Source organism: Aphelocoma coerulescens, chromosome 6 (assembly GCF_041296385.1).
Source record: "Aphelocoma coerulescens isolate FSJ_1873_10779 chromosome 6, UR_Acoe_1.0, whole genome shotgun sequence".
Classification (NCBI taxonomy): Eukaryota; Metazoa; Chordata; class Aves; order Passeriformes; family Corvidae; genus Aphelocoma; species Aphelocoma coerulescens.
In genome coordinates this window covers 28,985,174-29,006,900 of record NC_091020.1, presented here as the reverse complement: position 1 = coordinate 29,006,900, position 21,727 = coordinate 28,985,174, and the positions used below count along the sequence as shown (strand labels likewise).

Genomic DNA, 21,727 nt, shown 5'->3' with positions numbered 1-21,727 from the left:
CAGCATGGACAACATATGAAACAGAACAGAGGCTTGTAATCAGTTCTCCTTCCTCCTCCTCTGTCTTCCTGCATGTAACAAGCCATTCACTCCAGCACCTGGCTGCAAGTGCATTCTCTGTGTTATACCCCTTCAGCAGGAGCTCCAGAATTACTCAGACTTCTACATATTTTTTGGCTAACTCAAAGATCTCTCAAAATCTGTTAAAAAACCCCCAAAACAATCACACGACCTTAAGACCCAGATGAGGAAATGCAAAATGCCAGAAAGAAATACTTAAACACAAGTATTTACTTCAATTATAAAAGAAAGAGAGCACTGGGAAGCCCAGTTTGTGCAATACAGGAACTGGGAATAGCCTCAACACAGTCCCTGTGCTGGACAATGCCTGTGAGTGTCAGAAAGTGTTCCTGGACAGAGAACTGGAGCACTCGGCACATCTGTGTCAGTACCTCTGATCCATTTGCCTTTTGCTGTGCTGGAGGGCTCTGGAGAAGTGCTGCAAACCCCTTGGACTCCACTTCACATGGGAATGCAGAGGAAGGGCTGGAGATCTCGGAGTGTCACCCCGGAGAACTCCTGTTGCAGAAGACAAGCACAGATGTGGGATAGGGGCTTTAGGACCAAGGGATAAGGTCACACTCAGTCCACAACAACCAAACAAGCATTCCCCTAGCCTTAGCTGACAGATATTAGAGGCCACTGGAAGTCAGAATTTCTGGGCTCAGGTAAAAAGCAAAATACTGGGCAAGGGGAAAACCCACTTAAATTGAGAACTTCATGCTATGGGCACAGGACCAGAGACTCCCCACCCCTCTAGAGAGCCAGAGACTCCCCACCTCCTGGCCATTGCTCCCCTGCTGAACAGAAGGAAGGCAATGGGGAGGCTTTTACACCATGAACAGCACTGAAAGTAATAGGGAGGGGGTCTGCTCCAACAGAAACAGCTCCCTCCCATTAAAAGGGAGTCAAGTCTTTTCACCTGGGGAGCCTAGGAAAGATTCTTTCTTGTAGCAGGGCAGAGGGAAAAGAGGAACAGAACAGAGTGGAAGGCTACCAAAATTATTAGATCTTCTTGAGGTCCCCTCACAGTCAACTCACTTAGTGGATGTATAAAAATGCATAGCTTCTTGAGAGAAGCCCTTGCTCCCCTCAGCACCCCAAACCTCTCCACTTTCCGTAAGATAGAGACCACCTCAGCACCAAGACCTGGCCACCCAACAGCTGTCCAAGAGTTACAGCCACTTCTGTGCTTCAGGGAGAGGTGGAGATGTGGGATCAGTTCGGAGGGGCTGCTGCCAGCTGATCCTTACTGGTCTCACAGTGGGGTCCTTCCCAGCCGTGGCACTCGCAGCGGTAGCTCCCCGGCCCAAGGATGCACACGCCCTGGTTCATGCACGGGTTGGGCCTGCACAGGTTCACGGGGCTTCTTGCTTCTGCAACAGACACAAGCAGAGGAACAGGCTCAGGCATCTCTAGAGTGTTACTACCTAGGACCCACATCCATCAGGAATGCTGCAAAAAATGGTATCAAGGGCTAATGGGACAGGAAAAACACATTAACATGGCAGAGGGTGCATGCCACAACCCTGTCTTGACACTTTAAGCTAGAGAGCAGAATGGCTTTGCTAGGTGTCCTAATCTGGAGGAGAATATTCCTAGTGAAGTCTAAAAGAGTGACATCATGATAGGCTGCATACCACAGAAAAGCAAAATGGAGCATCTTCAGAGCTGTGAGCACCCCCAAACTCCCCACATCCAGACATGGACAACACAGAGCAAGACACATGCCCTGCTCTAACAAGTTCACAATCCCAAATGCCACTGAAGTTCAAACCTCACTTTGCCCCAGAGAGGACAAAAGTTTCCACTAGAGAGGAATAAGGAGAAGTTGCCAGCTGGGAAGCGAGGATGGCATGAATGGAAAACAACACAGGGAAAATTTCTGGGCTTCTTTTCTAGGAGGTTTGAGAGCAGCCTACAAGCACAGCCCAAGCTATTAGCCCTGTTGTTATGAAGTATGTGACAGCTTTCCCAACCCTCTCAACACAACAGAGCCCAGCTGTCAGCAGGGCTGGCAGTGTTCCATGCTGCCTTGCTGCCAATACATTAGGTTAAGTAGCAGCATCCCAGAGGGATTTGCTTCCAGTCTGCTGGCAGCACCACCGCAGTGTTGGTGAGGGTGTGAAATTCCTCTGCTCAACAGCTACATGGTGCAGAGCTGCTTGCCTTAGTCTTTGCTCCAGGGCAGATAAAAACACAGAAAGAATAGGAAAAGGAGAAGAAGAAAGAATACAAATACCATCCCCTACCTGTCAGGCAGCTTTCTACAGCTTAACACACACTGTGCTCATTCTCACTGTACAGATATGTGCACATCAAGTCTCAACCTACACCTAACACTGGCAAAATTATAATTGAATTTTTTCTTGGACAGTCCTAGATTTGAGACATCTCAATCTTTAGCTCCGGTGGATTTTATAGGGAACCCAGCTGGGGTCAGAAACATTTTTGTCATCATGGGACTTCTGAGATGGGGTCCTGTCTGAGAGTGTATCCCCCAGGGTGGACACTTCCACTTTCATTGGGCTGGAAGAGCCACTGGCAATGAAAGGTGGATCTCTTGGACACACCGCTCATCTCCCAGGTGCTGCTGTTCCCCAGGGAGCTGTTCCATGGTGCTCTGCTCTACAGGTCATGTGTCCACCACATCCCTCCAGGGCTGCTCCACAGCATAACCTCACAGTCCCTGCTTTGGGGAATCATTTCTCTGAACTGAAGCCTGCTGTTAGCATACCTTAAACAAAGTTCTTGCACTTTGATGATCCCAATAACTTGTATTTCTATTAATCAGATTCATATCTATTTAACACTTGGGATCTTGTCTCCTAAACCCTGGGTCCTTTTTTTCTGTACTCTTTTCAGCTGGGCCTCAGAATTAATACCATATTCCAGGTACCCAGAGGCAGGGCCTGTTTCTCAAATACTTTAATCATGAGTCATATATTTTTTGAAGTCCTTTCACAGACAATGATTCTGTTATTAAGCCTCGGACTTGGGAGTAGAAGACTGAGTGAAGGGCTTATCTTTACATCGCCCTTGGTCCCAGCCTATCTAGTACAAACTGTGATTACCTGCACATGAAACAAAAGCAGCAATTCAGTCTCAGGAAATGGTATGTTATTACCCTGACTCCTTGAACCTTGCTGTCTCTTCCCCTTCACCCCTGGCGTTTTAGCTAATTTCAAGGTACAGTACATTGTTTTTGTAATAACACAGCTGAAAGTACCACTGCAACAGAAACACGCTGAAAAGCTCCAGGTAGAAACCATCTGCAGAGCCTGCCAGGAGAGGGGCTCCTCACCCCAAAGAGATGATGCTGTAGCTCTTTCTAAGCCCAAAGGAGACACGGGCATGCCCGGAGATGAAAAGGACTTCTGTGCTGAAGCTCAAACATGCTTCTTCTTTTGATTTTACAAACATGTTAAAACATAATAAAAGCAAATAGCTAGATGTTAAACTTAGGCTATTTTGAATGAGAAAACAAGGCATTGTATTTTAACTAGGAGCACTTTCACCACCACTGTCTGCAAACTAGGGCTGCTGTCCTTTTTGAAAAGCTGATTTCCATTAAATACAGGCACTCACATTCAGGACTCAAAGTTTCAAAGAAAGAGCACCTTTTTCTTTATTTTTAGCCTCTCACAAATGCAAGTTTTATAGGAATATTTGAAATTTTTCCTTCCACTTTGAAGATAAGGATTTGGTCCTACAAACAAGATTAATCACAATTTGTCTGAAGGCCTAGTTTAACAGTCTGAAGGCTTCAAAACTGACAGATTCTGATTTTAAGATTAAATACGGTGCAACACAAATAAAATCTCAAAAGCCTACATGATAATTGCAGTAGTGGGATATTAAGGAGGAACAGGAGTGATGAGGTTGTAGACTCACCACTTTACAAACACCTGGTCACAAACCTGTTGAACAAGAGAGCAGAGACCTCACTCAGGGACCAGCACAAAAAAGGGACCCATTAAGCCCCCCCACAGCAACACTGCAGGGGTACAGTAACACACAGCAAATTCTACAGATATGAAGTAACACCAGAAAAAGAGCAAACTTCTTTTTCTTTCAGAGAAAGCAGAACCTAGATCTAGCAGGACTGGAAAGAGCCAGTCACACTATGCCCACTCTCACCCACTGGACTGAATCTTAGGGAAGTTGGTTACTATTCCTCTAGGATTGCTTTGGACAGTCATCAGATCTCTGTGTCATAGTTTCCCCATCTGTAAAAGGTAAAAGATAATATCGAGTTCAGTCAGTACAACATCAGAAAACCTACAACAGCAGCTGGTGGTGGCACTGACAGCGAGAGTGGACTGGAGGCTCTCCTACCTTCACAGATCCTTTCGATGATAAGCCCTTGGTAATACTGAAGGTCTTCATAGGAGGAGATGTGGACCAGATAGCTGGGAGACCCAGCAACTCTCAGCAGCGTGTCCCTCTCTGCATCCCCAACAACAACCACGAACACCAAGATGCCGTTGTGCCTCAGCTGCTGAGCTGGGGCAGCTGCATCCTGCATGCCACCTCCATTGGTGAGCAGCACCACCACCTTGTTGACACCAGGTCTTGCTCCCTTCTGCACGGTCATTACATCACTGTAAACATGGAGCAAGGCACTGCCAGCAGAGGCTGAATCCCCAAGGAAAGGCACCTGGTCAATGGCCTGGACAACAGCAGAGTTGCTTGTGTGGGTGTCCAAAGCAAACACAGTGTGAGCTTTGCTGCCATAGATCACCAGAGCAATTTGGGTGACATCTCGGTCGATGACGAAGTGCAAACAGCTGCTCCTGACAAAGCGCCTCAGATGCAGAAAGTTCTCCAGGCCAACTCCAGACGAGGCATCCACAGCAAATGCCAAGTCAAGAGACTGGGCCTGGCAGCCTGTGGAAAGGAGCACAAATATGGTATCTCTCAGAACATGCATCTACTCCTTTCTGACTGAAAAACAGCAGTGGGAGGAAATAGTGGGCAAAATTCAACACTGGTGATCACCAACTGTGAAGGGTGATCTGTATCCCTTTCACAGTCATAGGCAGAGATCATCACAAAAATCACTCATGGAAGGTTAGTCCCTGGATCTGTGACTAAAACCAAAACAAGGACATTCTTCCTTCTGTCCTTCCCTCCTCCCTGATGAAATTCAGGACACCTATGCATGGTTTTACAGACTTGTTCCACAATGCCCCTACCACGCTTTTACCTTCAGGACTGCCCACACTGCAGATTTTTCTCTGCAGCTCTGGGATCCTGTTGAACAGGTCCTGGGGGTCTGAGTAGACAATGGTCTGCTGTGGATTGCCAGTCACTGTGGTCAGCTCTGCTCTCATGAAGCTGTTGCCTACGCCGATCAAGAACAGATTTTGGTCCTTTGCGTACTTAGCGGCTTCTGCCACCGAATCCTGGGACTTGGAGTCAGTGAGCAGGACAAGCACACGTGGGAGATCATCCTGCACATCTGCAAAGACTGGGGTACTCCTAAAACCGTGCTGTGCAATGTATTGCAGAGCTCTGCCTGTCAGGGTTCTTCCTCCACTGAAATTCAAGGCATCAATACTCTTCATGAGACTGAATGCATCCTTGTGTTGTCCCAGTTCGATGGGTATCTTGACATCATCATCGTACAGGGCCACCCCCACGCTCATTGGCGAGTCCTGGCCCACCACGGCTTGGAGGAATCTCTTGAGGAAGGCCTTGAAGCGCAGGAACCCTTCCAGTGTGACCCCTGCTGAGCTGTCCATGAGAAAAAGGAGATCCACACCACACTCAAGGCTCAGCTTTGCTGCTGGAAAGGGAGAAGGCGATTAGTCATTTGCAGGGCAATCCCTGCAGGGGCCTGCTGGAAGCGTTGTGGAGAGGGGACATTGTGTCCAGTAACCCAAACATTTTGCCACTCGCATCATGAGCTGGAGGACAAATGTGCCAGGAGAAGGCTTTGCTTCGGTTGCATGCCATATAAGCCTTTGGAGACAGGAAGTATCTATGGGAATTCATGAACTTTTGGAAGGCAAACTTCAAATCAGAAATGGCAACTCCACCCTCTTAGTGCTGTGGGCAAAACACTCTGAATGACACAATCACATATTGGAGAGAGAGTCCAAGCACCAGACCCTCACCTATAACACCCTGAGATGCTTCGAAGTGGGAGCCTTGGGGCTCCTGGGGAAAGTAAGTACAAGGTGTTTTCTTATGATCAGGAGTTTTTGGCTTTTTTTACACTGAACCCCCAAAACCAGGAGCTCCTGCTGGACCCATGTGTGCAGGGAGGGGACCAACAGACACATCCATGTCCCTCCCAGTGTCTCTGTTCTTCTGATCACATGGCAGCTGCATTTAGACACAAAGACAACCATGCCAGGGTGAGACTGTCAATATTGGTTCTCTCCGTACCCATATGGTGGCTGAACAGCAGGACCCAGTCACTGGGCCTGACACAGTTGGGATCAGCATGAGAATGAACTCGGCCTGCCTTCTGGAGAAAAGCCCAACCCAAGGTGTCCCCATGGTGGCACAAAGGGCACCACGAAGGCAGGACTCGGCCGAGAGGGAAGGAGACAGAGCACATGTTCACACCTACCACAGTGGACATCTGCTGCATACCCCAGCATGCACAGGCAGTGGTATCTGTCCAGTCCCTCTGGGACACACGTGCCACCATTCTGGCACGGCTGGGAGTCACAAGGGTCTAAACAGGACAGGGGAGAGAAAGACAGGGAGTCAGCAGGGAGCCTGCCCCTCCCCGTCCTCTGCCAGTGGGAGCATCACCATTAGTGGAGAAAGGGTCACAGCTCTGCTTCTCTTGCTACAAGTTTGAACTAACACAGCGCCATGTGTACTCTCAACTCCATGGCAATTTCCTTTTGGGATGGGTCTCCAGCAGGCTATAGCAAGAAAGCAAACCAGACTGTGACTTCATTTGATTTAGAACAATGCCAGTGACACCATATTCATATAAACAGAGAAATGCTAAAGGTCCTGTGCCCTGCCAGATTTACAGCAGCAATGAAGGGATCAGGGTCTGGTCTGCTGCTTAGACAGCGTTGTACTGATAAAGAAAATAAAGCTGCTGTCACCTGAACTTGCAAAAAGGACTGAAGGACCACAGCTATTTCAACAGCCAAAAAATAGGCTGGTGATCATCATGTGTCAGGCTCCCTGCTAACCTGATGCTGGTTATGGTACCAAGTGTATGACTGGAGGCATCACTGCGTGCTCCTCTGGCTGGAGAACACTGACTCCCTGCAGGCACTGGGAAACAGTGCAAGACTCTGCCCCCAGGACATGAACAGCTGAGGATTCACCGGCTCCTCAAGTGGAGGAGAAATTACTGGGAGACATTTTAATCCAAAAGAACTCTGGTCATAGATACCCATGAGAAATAAAAAAATTGATTAAATATCTACTGACCACTGTTTCTCACTCAGAACAAAATTTTTGAGAAGTGAAAGCAAACACCTGTCTTTTTGTTCTTTAGTTATTACCTCTCCTTCTTCATAAATTAAAATTTTGGAAAAGCAAACTCCCACCTGGACATACAGTTCGGAAGCATCTGGATGGGTGTTTTATCAAGACTCGCTTCCACCTGAAACAGGAAGAGTAAGACCTATCATGAATTTAAATATTAACAAGGTGCCTTTAAGGTTGATCTTACTGTGTTTTCAACGTAACAAATTTTCCTTTGAAAACACAGGTTTTCAGAACAAGTATTTAAAAAAAAAATCCATTCTAAATGAGGTGGCAAAAGGAAAAACATAATTGCATCAAATCTAACATTTTGATTTTGAATTCAACTGTAATCTTCACATTTAAAGATTATGGATGCATTTTTAAGACTCAAAAAAATTATTTTGTTTGCTTGCTTCTCAGATCAGCCAATGATCAGAGCAGAGACTCTTCCTAGGACTAGAGACCATGCTTGTATCAGTCTTCTGAGGGATCTTCATCCCAGTAACAGTCAAGGTCAGATAAAAGCCTCATTACTGTATTTCTTATCTCTCAGCCCCATGCATTTTTAGAGATGTGGGTGTCTAGCTTACCTGATGAAAGGGCACAGTGAAGCCTGCACTGCATTGGGCTGCTTTGAGCCTTTCCAACACACATAGTTGCCAGCCAGTTCTTTCACAGTTTCCAGGGTCCTTCGTTCACAAGGGTGGGACTCAACTTTGCAGCCTGTAGCAAAGTAAAAGGCAAACTTGCATCATTTGCCTGAAAATACAAAGGCTGTGAGAGCAGACAGCCATTTTCAACTACCTGACAACAACAGACTGGGCAGAGCTTCCAACAGCCTCCATGAGACCCCAGAGGAGAAATTTCCCAGTGAAAATCTCACCTACTCTACTTTCCAGGGAGCTAAATATTCAGCCTCCTCTGATTTGCTACAAACCTCGTACTGCTGAGTTCACGGTTCAATGACAGCTTTTCAGCCTCTTTGGTGCCTTTATCATTCATGTGTTTGATGTTCTCTGGAGCAGTCTAGTTCTATCCTTTATAACTCCTGCAAGCTCCAGGTGCCTGCCCTTAACACACAGCCAAGTCCATTAAAAAATTTAACACAATTGCGTTTAGCTCTCTATCCCCTGTCACATGAGCAAAAGCCAGTACTCCCACTTTCAGAGGTGAACTAGGATGCAGAAAGATTTAGGATTCTGCAGCTTGGAGGCATTTGGAGAGCATGCCATCCAGTTTGGGCACCAGAAGCAGGTTGCCTCGAAGTGCACCACCTGCTAATTCCCCTGTATGCTTCCTGACACTGCCCTATCTTCCTCACTCAGTGCCATGGTCCAAGCTAAAAGCATGGGCACGGAGGCGGGGCCAGCAGGCTCACCTGGAGCAGTGGCAGTGCAGACAGGGTCACTCAAGGTGCTGTACAGGCCGTTGGCAGCATCATCAGCATCTCCAGCAAAGAGCAGGTGCCGCTCAGGGGGCTCACTGGCCAGCACATGCAGCTCCTCCCACCTGCCAAGCAAGGGACAGGTCAGCTGCTCAGTCTCCCCCACAAAGAATTAAGAATCAAAACCAACCCTGTGCAACAAATAGAGAGTTGATGCAAAACCATGGCACTCTTCAGTTTCCAAGATCCTGGCATGTTTAGTCTCAGGCAGTAGCATAGCTCTACTCAGTGGAAGTTTCCTTCATCAACTCTAATGCTCCTCCTACATCAGCCACCAAGTCAGTGTTTCCTCCATGCCTGTATTGCCCTGCAAAGTCCCTTTTGTCATGGTTTAAGTTTGGTATTCCCAAATTTAGTGGTCTCACTGAAACCAGGTCTACACTTGCTTCCCCTCTCACCTCCAGCTGGAAACACGAAAGGCAAAGATCATGGATTGAGGTAAGAACAATTTTTGAGAACAGAAATGAGATGAGAAATCAAACAGTAACAGCAGCAAAAACAATATTAGTAACAAAAGGTGTAAGACAAAATCAATTTACTTGGAAAGTCTGTCTCAATACCGACTGTTTTGTCCATCACACTTTCTCCCCGCCTTGGAAGGAAGGAATATCCTTCCTCTCTCTGAAGGGAGAGAGTCCTTTTCCCCTGCCCCTGGCAATGATAAAATGGTATGGATTATCTCCTAGACACACCTACAACCACACCCGCTCCCCAGCTACAGAAAAAAAAAAAATTTACTCTGTACTCTGCTCTGGCAAAAACTAGGACACCTTTTCTCTTTCCAAAATTCATATCTAGCCCAAGATGAACCTTCACTCACCAGGACTTGCCATTTGGCTAGCTGGGTGTCTACTTCCCACTCTGGAGAGTTTCCTACCTTGGAAACTTGATTCCCACTGCAAAAACTATGATGTGTCTTTCCTTCACCTGCATTGCAGGCATTGCAGTGCTGCCCTGGGACTTTCCATCCGAAATGATGATCAGGACTTCAGGGACACTTGAGTTTCTGCCACCAGGGAAACCCTTATGAAGAACGTACTTCAGAGCCTGACCTGTCTCTGTGCTCCCACCTCTAGAAAGCAAGGAGATATAATTAGAAAAGAAAAAAATCAGAATTTCTCCCCTGCTACTGAATTTACCATTGAGTTTCAAATTTTTACCCTCTGATAATGGGAAATGAAGCCTATTTCTGCTTGTTGCCACACAACTTATCCATGGGGATGTCTAATCCTGTCATTCTTCTCATCTTCCTACCCACAGTTCCCATCTATTCACCCTGACCTCCCTCCTCTCAAACCCAGAGTGGTCTCCAAGAGACTTCTACCATACAGTGGAGTGTTTCTGCAATTGGTGCAGTATTACAGCTGGTGATGGGTCAGTAGCTCTGACCGAGGAAGAGGTGACTGGTCCGGAGAGATGGTCCCAAAAGGAATCACCTTCCCAAGGTCCAGTGTCTTCCCTCAGCTGCTAGCTACGAGGGCCCGTGCAGAAGCTGTCAGCTCTTTAGTGATTATCAGCTCGTGATTTCAGCACAGCTCTGCAGGGCAGCCTCCAGGCCAGACCAGACAGAGATGAGAGGCCCATGTAGCTGTTCCACACAAAGTAGCTTTACTGGTCCGGCAAAGGGGAGCCAGGGATGAGAGCTCTCAGTCTCGCAGGGGCAGAGGGCTAGATTTGATAGGGATACAGGGGGTGGGTGCCAGAGGGTAAAGGCCAATGGGTTACAAAGGATCTGCATAGGGTCACCCATAGAATTCTGGGTCTGTCTTTTCTCGCTGTGAGTAAAAGGTTAGCTCCCTTCCACGGAAGTCCTGCTGGGAGATTGCTCCATCTCCTTATCTCAGCAGACATCGCTCCAGGACAGTGGCTGGGCATACCCAAAAGTGCAGTAACCAGAACTCTTGGATATTTGAATTTTATTCCCAGCTTTGACAAATGTCTCTACAGCTTCTGTTTTCCATCTGGAAATTCAGGTCATTTCAGCTGTCAAAAGGGTGCCAGGTGTGGCCCTTTGTGACACAGGCGCCTTGTGTCAGGGCCCTGGATGATGCGGGACATTGTGGTGCCCGGAGGCCTTTGTGACACGGTGGAGCCCCGCCCTGCCCTGCCAGGGGGTATCTAAGGGACGCAGAGCCCTGGGGAGCCCAGTCCCGCCAGAGCCGCTCTCGCAGGAGGAAGCAGCTCCCGGGATCCCTGTGCGCCGCACAACGTCAGACGCGAAGGAGGACAAGGTGAAGCCCAACTCACAGCACCCCAGCCCCTTGCCCGGCTGGCTGCAAGACCAGGCCCTCAGCGGGCAGTGGCTGGGGGCAGGCGGCGGCTCAGGCCTGCCCCTGTCGGACGCTGAGGAGGAGGGGGCCTTTGTCAACATGGACAAAGAGTGGGAATACGACTCGGATCAAGAGCTTTCCCAGTGGGGAGGCATTAGCAGCCCAGAACCTTGCCTCTGGGAAGAAGCGACAATCCAAGAGTTTTACCAAGGGCAAGAAGAAGAGACGACCCAGGAAGTTTCCCCATGGGGAGTTGTGACACACCAAGATTTGCATCAGAGGGAGGTAGGCGAGAAAGTCCAGTGGGGGCGTGGCACACAGCAAGAGCTGTACAACTGGGAAGAAAGCGTGACAGTCCAGGAGCTGTGCCCATGGGAGGAAGAGGATGAGATATGCCAAGAATTGTCCCAGTGGGAAGAAGACCTGTCATGCCAAGAGCTGTCCCAGTGGGAAGGGGAGGGACACCAGGAACTGTCTCCTTTGGCAGAAGATATGCCAGGCCACCTGCACACGTACCAATGGGAAGGAGACAAGAGACACGCAGAGTTGCCCCAAGTGCCAGACAACAAGGACCAGGACTTATCACAAGGAAAAGACTACAGTGTCCAGCAGCTACCCCAGTGGGAAAAAGACAGGAGTGACCAAAAGCTGCCCCAGTGGGAAGGAAGTGTCAGCAGCCAGGGGCTGCCCCAATGGGCAGAAGGTGTCAGTTGCAAGACCTGGGACAAACCCTCGTACCCAGAGAAGGATGAGGATGCCCAGGAGGGGCCCGCCTCTCCCAGCAGCGTGAGCACCCAGGTGGCAGGAGAGGCAGCCCGTGAGCTGCCCGGCGCCTCTCCTGCCCCAGCGAGTCCCACAGACGATGAGCTGGCAGCCGCTGCTGCTCCAGCTGCAGCTGCTGAGGAGGAGCAGCCCCCCGAGCCTCTGCCTGCCGAGGTGGAAAAGGCACCAGGTTCTCCTGGCCTCAGGGAGGAGGTGCCATCGGCAGCGACAGAGAGCCCAGTCCCTGCTCCACGCAGCCCCCCAGGCTACAGCCAGGCTCTGCTGGACTTGGCATGGCACATCAGCCATGAGGTGGTGCGAGAGGCCGTGCTTGAGGTCCAGGCATCAATCCAGCAGCCAGAGGAACAGAGGGACCTGGAGCAAAGCACGGCTGCAGAACTAGAAGCGGCTGCTCCAGAACAAAAGCGACAGAGCCCCATCTCTGCCCTGCACAGCCCCTGCTGCACCGCCAGCCCCTCGCCCAGCCCACTGGGAGCCCAAGCCCTCAGTGAGCAGCAGGAGGAGGCAGACAGGGGCTCACTCCTGGCAGACAAAGAGACTGAGGACAGGGACTCGGCTGGGGAGCTTGAGCTTTCTCAGTGCGAGGATGAGGAACACACAGAGCTGTCTCAAGGAGAAACCAACAAATACCAGGAAGGCTCCAAAGAGGAAGCCTGCATTGAGCAGGAGCTGTCCCGAGAAGAAGCCACCAATGGCCAGGATGCGTTCCAAGGGGAAGCCTGCATTGAGCAGGAGCTACCCCCTGGACATGCCAGCAACGACCAAGATGTATTCCAAGGGGAAGCCTGCATTGAGCAGGAACTGACCCTGGAAGAAGCCAGAAATGACCAGAAAGGGCTCCAAAAGGAAGCCTGCATTGAGCAGGAGCTGTCCCCAGGATATGCCAGCAACAACCAGGATGTGTTCCAAGAGGAAGCCTGCATTGAGCAGGAGCTGTCCCTGGAAGAAGCCACCAATGACCAGAAAGGGCTCCAAGGGGAAGCCTGCATTGAGCAGGAACTGACCCTGGAAGAAGCCAGAAACGACCAGGAAGGGCTCCAAGAGGAAGCCTGCATTGAGCAGGAGCTGCCCCCTGGACATGCCAGCAACAACCAGGATGTGTTCCAAGGGGAAGCCTGCATTGAGCAGGAGCTGCCCCCTGGATATGCCGGCCACGACGAGGATGAGTTCCAAGGGGAAGCCTGCATTGAGCAGGAGCTGTCCCAAGAAGAAGACAGGAACAACCAGGATGTGTTCCAAGGGGAAGCCTGCATTGAGCAGGATGTGTCCCCTGGATATGCCAGCAACGACCAGGATGTGGTCCAAGGGGAAGCCTGTATTGAGCAGGAGCTCTCCCCAGAAGAAGCCGGTAGCTACCACGAGCTCTCCGACTGGGATGAATCCACTGGGGATGAGCTGTCCCTGGAAGAAGCCAGAAACGACCAGGATGTATTCCAAGGGGAAGCCTGCATTGAGCAGGAGCTCTCCCCAGAAGAAGCCGGTAGCTACCACGAGCTCTCCGACTGGGATGAATCCACGGGGGACGAGCTGTCCCTGGAAGAAACCACCAATGACCAGGAAGGGCTCCAAGAGGAAGCCTGCATTGAGGAGGAGCTCTCCCCAGAAGAAGCCGGTAGCTACCACGAGCTCTCCGACTGGGATGAATCCACGGGGGACGAGCTGTCCCTGGAAGAAGCCAGCAATGATCAAGAAGGGCTCCAAGGGGAAGCCTGCATTGAGCAGGAGATCTCCCCAGAAGAAGCCGGTAGCTACCACGAGCTCTCCGACTGGGATGAATCCACGGGGGACGAGCTGTCCCTGGAAGAAACCACCAATGACCAGGAAGGGCTCCAAGGGGAAGCCTGCATTGAGGAGGAGCTCTCCCCAGAAGAAGCCGGTAGCTACCACGAGCTCTCCGACTGGGATGAATCCACGGGGGACGAGCTGTCCCTGGAAGAAACCACCAATGACCAGGAAGGGCTCCAAGGGGAAGCCTGCATTGAGCAGGAGATCTCCCCAGAAGAAGCCGGTAGCTACCACGAGCTCTCCGACTGGGATGAATCCACGGGGGACGAGCTGTCCCTGGAAGAAACCACCAATGACCAGGAAGGGCTCCAAGGGGAAGCCTGCATTGAGCAGGAGATCTCCCCAGAAGAAGCCGGTAGCTACCACGAGCTCTCCGACTGGGATGAATCCACTGCGGACGAGCTGTCCCTAGGAGAAGCCAGCAGCTACATAGAAGTTTCTGACTGGGAAGAAGGCACAGAACAAGGCCTTTCTCAAGGACAAGTCGGTAGCTCCCAAAATTTCTCTCACTGGGAGGAATACAGTGAACATGAGCTGTCCCATGGAGATGTCGGTAGCTACCAAGAACTGTCTGATTGGGAAGAGTCCGTTGGCCAGGAGCTTTCTGAAGAGGAAGACTCCGTTGGCCAGGAGCTTTCCAAAGGGAACGGCAAGAGACCTTCAGCTCAGTCCAGCTGGGAAAATGACAGTGACCGCGACCTGATGCAGGACAGCTGGGAACAGAACGTGGGGGACAAGGCCTTGCCGCGGGAGGAGGACGAGTGGGATGGAGTGAGCCTCCTGGAGCTCCGTGAAGAAGACAGAGAGCTGGGAGGTTTGGCAGGAGGCAGGCTCCCAGTGCCTGCCCCTCGCGAGGCCTGGGTTGAGCACGGGCCATCTGAGCCGTGCCCCCAAGTGCCGCTCTGTGCCTCGCCTCCCCTCCTGGGAGCCCAGGCCCTCAGCCAGCAGCTGGGTCCCCGCAAGAAACGCCCCTCCCGCCTCAGGCGGGCGCTGCGGATGCTGCGCAGCCTGTTCCGCTGCCCCTGCCTGGCGCCACAGCCCGAGGATTAGGGCTGCGGCCGGCGCCAGCCCGGGCCCCCTGCACGGCAGCTGGCCGGCAGCCTGCCCTACGTCCTGGGGGAGCCACACGGGCTGCCTTTGCCTGGACATGTCCCTGCAGCCTCAGCAATCCCCGGCTGCTTGGGAGCATCCCAAGCCACGCTCCCCAAGGGCAAATATTACCCGTGTGGCCAGCCTCAAACCAGTATCCATGCGGGACACTCGGTGCCACGTGGCTCAGCGGTGAAGGCCAGAGGCTCATCAGCGTGGGAAGAGACCTTGAAAGTCATCCAGTCCCACCCTCAGCCTGGCACCACCATCATCACCCTGAAACCATGTCCCCAAGTGCCACATCCAGACAATACTTGAACACTTCCAGAGACAGTGACTCTACCACCTCCCTGAGCAACTTCTTGCAATCAATTCCTGACCACTTTGTCAGGGAAAAGTTGTTTGGAATATTTAATCTGAACCTCCCCTGCTGGAATCCAAGGCCATTTCCTCTCATCCTGAAAGGACTACATGCTGATCCTTTGGGATTTTATCCATGAGGAATGGCCACAGACAGGAGGTGTTGCTCCCAGGACTCCACTGCACGACTTCACCAAACAATTCTTCCAAAACAGAGGGAAGTTGGCTTTAAGAAATAATAGCAGTAGTGAAAAAAAAAAAAAAAAACCAACAAAAAACAACACAAAACACAAAAAACCCACAAAAAGAAAAAATAGGACTAGTAATAATATAAAGAAGATGAAGAAGTTGAAGAAATAGTAGTAGTAAACGAGAAAAAGAATTAAGCATAAGAACAAGAAAAAAAGAGTAAGAATAATAATAGGAATAGAAGAAGAAAAAAGAAGAAGAAGAATAGGAATAATTAAAGGTTTTAGAATAAGAAAATTGGAAAAAAAAGGAATAAGAATGAGAAAAAGAATATGAACAGGAAAAGGAATAAGAATAATAAGAAGAAAAATAAAAATAAATAAGGAGAAGAATAGGAAAAGGAATAACAATTTAAACAAGAATAGGAGAAAGAAGAATAAGAATGAGAATAAAAATAAGGATAAGAATAAAAATAAGGACTAAGGATAAGTTGATACAGAAGAAGAAATAGTAGAAGTAAACACTAAGAAGAAAAAGAAGAAGAATAGGGATAAGAAGAAGAAGATGAAGATGAAATAGTAGTAGAAAATTAGTAGTAGTAGTAGTAGTAGTAGTAGTAGTACAACAATATCAAGTTAAAATACACATCTACACATACTCTAGCATCACCGAATGGTTTCGTTTGGGAAGGACCTCAAAGGTCATCTAGTTCCAACAGATTCTCTTCTGCTCTCTCTGAGACTGAAAGAAATAGCTCCTATTTTTCTTCCTCCTTCACATTTCTTGTTAAATAAAATCCACATTAAATAAAATCCGTATGTTGTCATCATATGGTCTCATTTGCGCCTGAATTCAGGCAGAGGCATCTCTCTCTGGAACACATTCTCTGCCCAGACTGTCTTCAAAGCAGAGGTTCCCCAACCCTCTGAGGACCTCAGTCGCTCTCCTCTGAACTCATTCAAGCAGGTCCAAACCCTTCCTATCCTGGGGGCCCCCAGACAAAGATCTAGTGTGCTCCACGTGGGATCTCAAAAAATGGACTAGAGGGCCACAATTACCTCCCTTGACCTGCAGCTCTTTGCTCCTTTCCACGCAGCTCAGCCCATGGGTGCCTTTTTGGGCTGGCAGCACAGATTGCTGGCTCACGCTGAGCTTCTCCTCCATCAGCACCCCCAAGTCCTTCTCCTCAGCCCCTGCCCCACTCAGCTTCCTGTCCCCTGCAAACCCCGTGCTGAGGGGGAGCTCCGTCCACTCTCCGTGTCACTGGCGAAGCCATTCAAGAGCCCCAGGGCCAAGGCCAGAGCCCTGATGGACACCCCTCGTCCCCAGCCTCCACCTGGACATGGAGCCACTGGCCACAGCTCCCCAGCTGCGTCCATCTGGCCAGTTCCTCCTGCCCTGCATAGCCCAACCTCCAAAGCCAGGGCTGTGCGGTGTGGGGCTTGAGGTGTCACGTGGCACTGTGTCCAAAGCCTCACAGGGGCTCTGGGCACATCAGGATTGTCAGAAATGTTATGGGTCATGACTTAAACATTGTTATGAAGGAGTTTTGCACATTATGGCAAAACTGTATAAAGAGGCTGAGACTACCCAAGCCCACCTCTCCTTCACCTGACTGCAGCTTTGGGCTGCGACTTAAGCTGCCTAACAGAACTTGAGATACCACAAAGGTGATATTAGTTGTTCAGTTACCTCTGGTCTAGGGACAAGGAAACAAGGCTAAGGGAGGAGAATGTACCCACAAGAAAGCCAAACGCAGAAGCTGTCCTGAAAATCAGCTTGGCCTGGATTCAGCCTGGGGAGGCCATAGCCCACAGGCTCATCTGCTGAGGCCAGGTTTGCACACGCTCCCTCACAACCAAGAAGGGAGGAGGAGAGTTTTGGGGCTGTGGCGTAACCTCTGGTCAGAGGCACTGAACACCCATCCTCCCTCACACAAACTGGCTCAGCTCTAAAACCCCCCACCCTGGGAAGGCCACATCCATGGGAAATTCACACGAGGGGCAGCCGAGCAGGTGTCATAATCCATCAAAGACCCCCAAAGCGCTCCCCAGACTCATTGCTGAGGCCTTGCAGCAGAGCAGCGCACGCGATGCAAAGGGATGCAACAGATCCAGAGTCTGTTGCAAGAGACTGTGTCAAACTTGCCCCCCACCCGGGCAGCTACCTGGGCGTTCCCACCTGGCCCAAATGTATGTCAATCCCCTCAACTCCATGTTTTCAGGGAACCTTTATGGCCAAGAAGTCCTGATGGAGAGCATCAACACAATGCCATTGTCCTCGGAGTGCTGAGGTTTTCTCATCTGTCTCTGTCACTCTCTGTCTACCCCTCTCTTTTCTATTTTTTTCTCTTTCTAGCTCTCTATCTCTCTCTCTCTCTCTCATTTACTGTTAAATAAAACCCATACTACTGACTTTGGCATATGGCCTCATTTGCACCCTAATTCAGGCAGAAGCATTTCTGACAATTTTAATGATGGCATCATAAGAAAGGTCTAGAAGCCCGCAAGCCTGGGGGCTGCTCCATGCCCCTTCCAGTGGCTTCAGCTGTCAGAAGGGTGCCAGGTGTGGCCCTTTGTGACACAGGCGCCTTGTGTCAGGGCCCTGGATGATGCGGGACATTGTGGTGCCCGGAGGCCTTTGTGACACGGTGGAGCCCCGCCCTGCCCTGCCAGGGGGTATCTAAGGGACGCAGAGCCCTGGGGAGCCCAGTCCCGCCAGAGCCGCTCTCGCAGGAGGAAGCAGCTCCCGGGATCCCTGTGCGCCGCACAACGTCAGACGCGAAGGAGGACAAGGTGAAGCCCAACTCACAGCACCCCAGCCCCTTGCCCGGCTGGCTGCAAGACCAGGCCCTCAGTGGGCAGTGGCTGGGGGCAGGCGGCGGCTCAGGCCTGCCCCTGTCGGACGCTGAGGAGGAGGGGGCCTTTGTCAACATGGACAAAGAGTGGGAATACGACTCGGATCAAGAGCTTTCCCAGTGGGGAGGCATTAGCAGCCCAGAACCTTGCCTCTGGGAAGAAGCGACAATCCAAGAGTTTTACCAAGGGCAAGAAGAAGAGACGACCCAGGAAGTTTCCCCATGGGGAGTTGTGACACACCAAGATTTGCATCAGAGGGAGGTAGGCGAGAAAGTCCAGTGGGGGCGTGGCACACAGCAAGAGCTGTACAACTGGGAAGAAAGCGTGACAGTCCAGGAGCTGTGCCCATGGGAGGAAGAGGATGAGATATGCCAAGAATTGTCCCAGTGGGAAGAAGACCTGTCATGCCAAGAGCTGTCCCAGTGGGAAGGGGAGGGACACCAGGAACTGTCTCCTTTGGCAGAAGATATGCCAGGCCACCTGCACACGTACCAATGGGAAGGAGACAAGAGACACGCAGAGTTGCCCCAAGTGCCAGACAACAAGGACCAGGACTTATCACAAGGAAAAGACTACAGTGTCCAGGAGCTACCCCAGTGGGAAAAAGACAGGAGTGACCAAAAGCTGCCCCAGGGGGAAGGAAGTGTCAGCAGCCAGGGGCTGCCCCAATGGGCAGAAGGTGTCAGTTGCAAGACCTGGGACAAACCCTCGTACCCAGAGAAGGATGAGGATGCCCAGGAGGGGCCCGCCTCTCCCAGCAGCGTGAGCACCCAGGTGGCAGGAGAGGCAGCCCGTGAGCTGCCCGGCGCCTCTCCTGCCCCAGCGAGTCCCACAGACGATGAGCTGGCAGCCGCTGCTGCTCCAGCTGCAGCTGCTGAGGAGGAGCAGCCCCCCGAGCCTCTGCCTGCCGAGGTGGAAAAGGCACCAGGTTCTCCTGGCCTCAGGGAGGAGGTGCCATCGGCAGCGACAGAGAGCCCAGTCCCTGCTCCACGCAGCCCCCCAGGCTACAGCCAGGCTCTGCTGGACTTGGCATGGCACATCAGCCATGAAGTGGTGCGAGAGGCCGTGCTTGAGGTCCAGGCATCAATCCAGCAGCCAGAGGAACAGAGGGACCTGGAGCAAAGCACGGCTGCAGAACTAGAAGCGGCTGCTCCAGAACAAAAGCGACAGAGCCCCATCTCTGCCCTGCACAGCCCCTGCTGCACCGCCAGCCCCTCGCCCAGCCCACTGGGAGCCCAAGCCCTCAGTGAGCAGCAGGAGGAGGCAGACAGGGGCTCACTCCTGGCAGACAAAGAGACTGAGGACAGGGACTCGGCTGGGGAGCTTGAGCTTTCTCAGTGCGAGGATGAGGAACACACAGAGCTGTCTCAAGGAGAAACCAACAACGACCAGGAAGGCTCCAAAGAGGAAGCCTGCATTGAGCAGGAGCTGTCCCGAGAAGAAGCCACCAATGGCCAGGATGCGTTCCAAGGGGAAGCCTGCATTGAGCAGGAGCTACCCCCTGGACATGCCAGCAACGACCAAGATGTATTCCAAGGGGAAGCCTGCATTGAGCAGGAACTGACCCTGGAAGAAGCCAGAAATGACCAGAAAGGGCTCCAAAAGGAAGCCTGCATTAAGCAGGAGCTGTCCCCAGGATATGCCAGCAACAACCAGGATGTGTTCCAAGAGGAAGCCTGCATTGAGCAGGAACTGTCCCTGGAAGAAGCCACCAATGACCAGAAAGGGCTCCAAGGAGAAGCCTGCATTGAGCAGGAACTGACCCTGGAAGAAGCCAGAAACGACCAGGAAGGGCTCCAAGAGGAAGCCTGCATTGAGCAGGAGCTGCCCCCTGGACATGCCAGCAACAACCAGGATGTGTTCCAAGGGGAAGCCTGCATTGAGCAGGAGCTGCCCCCTGGATATGCCGGCCACGACGAGGATGAGTTCCAAGGGGAAGCCTGCATTGAGCAGGAGCTGTCCCAAGAAGAAGACAGGAACAACCAGGATGTGTTCCAAGGGGAAGCCTGCATTGAGCAGGATGTGTCCCCTGGATATGCCAGCAACGACCAGGATGTGGTCCAAGGGGAAGCCTGCATTGAGCAGGACGTGTTCCCTGGATATGCCAGCAACGACCAGGATGCAGTCCAAGGGGAAGCCTGTATTGAGCAGGAACTGTCCCTGGAAGAAGCCACCAATAACCAGGAAGGGCTCCAAGGGGAAGCCTGCATTGAGCAGGAACTGTCCCTGGAAGAAGCCAGAAACGACCAGGAAGGGCTCCAAGGAGAAGCCTGCATTGAGCAGGAGCTGTCCCAAGAAGAAGACAGGAACAACCAAGACGTGTTCCAAGGGGAAGCCTGCATTGAGCAGGATGTGTCCCCTGGATATGCCAGCAACGACCAGGATGTGGTCCAAGGGGAAGCCTGTATGGAGCAGGAGCTCTCCCCAGAAGAAGCCGGTAGCTACCACGAGCTCTCCGACTGGGATGAATCCACTGGGGATGAGCTGTCCCTGGAAGAAGCCAGAAACGACCAGAATGTATTCCAAGGGGAAGCCTGCATTGAGCAGGAGATCTCCCCAGAAGAAGCCGGTAGCTACCACGAGCTCTCCGACTGGGATGAATCCACGGGGGACGAGCTGTCCCTGGAAGAAACCACCAATGACCAGGAAGGGCTCCAAGAGGAAGCCTGCATTGAGGAGGAGCTCTCCCCAGAAGAAGCCGGTAGCTACCACGAGCTCTCCGACTGGGATGAATCCACGGGGGACGAGCTGTCCCTGGAAGAAACCACCAATGACCAGGAAGGGCTCCAAGGGGAAGCCTGCATTGAGCAGGAGCTCTCCCCAGAAGAAGCCGGTAGCTACCACGAGCTCTCCGACTGGGATGAATCCACGGGGGACGAGCTGTCCCTGGAAGAAACCACCAATGACCAGGAAGGGCTCCAAGGGGAAGCCTGCATTGAGCAGGAGATCTCCCCAGAAGAAGCCGGTAGCTACCACGAGCTCTCCGACTGGGATGAATCCACGGGGGACGAGCTGTCCCTGGAAGAAACCACCAATGACCAGGAAGGGCTCCAAGGGGAAGCCTGCATTGAGCAGGAGATCTCCCCAGAAGAAGCCGGTAGCTACCACGAGCTCTCCGACTGGGATGAATCCACTGCGGACGAGCTGTCCCTAGGAGAAGCCAGCAGCTACATAGAAGTTTCTGACTGGGAAGAAGGCACAGAACAAGGCCTTTCTCAAGGACAAGTCGGTAGCTCCCAAAATTTCTCTCACTGGGAGGAATACAGTGAACATGAGCTGTCCCATGGAGATGTCGGTAGCTACCAAGAACTGTCTGATTGGGAAGAGTCCATTGGCCAGGAGCTTTCTGAAGAGGAAGACTCCGTTGGCCAGGAGCTTTCCAAAGGGAACGGCAAGAGACCTTCAGCTCAGTCCAGCTGGGAAAATGACAGTGACCG

At 51.6% G+C, this 21,727-nt stretch overlaps 1 protein-coding gene across 4 annotated transcripts in view; it reads right to left on the bottom strand.

Moving 5' to 3' along the window:
• VWA2 (von Willebrand factor A domain containing 2) overlaps positions 1 to 21,727 on the bottom strand; it is a 141,675-nt gene continuing 119,948 nt past the window's right edge. For 2 of the 4 annotated variants that reach the window (XM_069020068.1, XM_069020069.1), the window contains 9 exons: positions 9,834 to 10,028; positions 8,891 to 9,021; positions 8,103 to 8,235; positions 7,593 to 7,648; positions 6,644 to 6,751; positions 5,270 to 5,851; positions 4,399 to 4,950; positions 1,314 to 1,436; positions 1 to 579 (listed from right to left, as the gene is read on the bottom strand). In XM_069020068.1, the coding sequence (XP_068876169.1) occupies positions 446 to 579; positions 1,314 to 1,436; positions 4,399 to 4,950; positions 5,270 to 5,851; positions 6,644 to 6,751; positions 7,593 to 7,648; positions 8,103 to 8,235; positions 8,891 to 9,021; positions 9,834 to 10,028 (2,014 nt within the window). In that variant the 3' untranslated portion in view covers positions 1 to 445. Of the gene's footprint in view, positions 580 to 1,313; positions 1,437 to 3,602; positions 4,290 to 4,398; positions 4,951 to 5,269; positions 5,852 to 6,643; positions 6,752 to 7,592; positions 7,649 to 8,102; positions 8,236 to 8,890; positions 9,022 to 9,833; positions 10,029 to 21,727 lie in introns of those variants that run through there. The other 2 variants (XM_069020070.1, XM_069020071.1) reach the window with 2 other exon arrangements.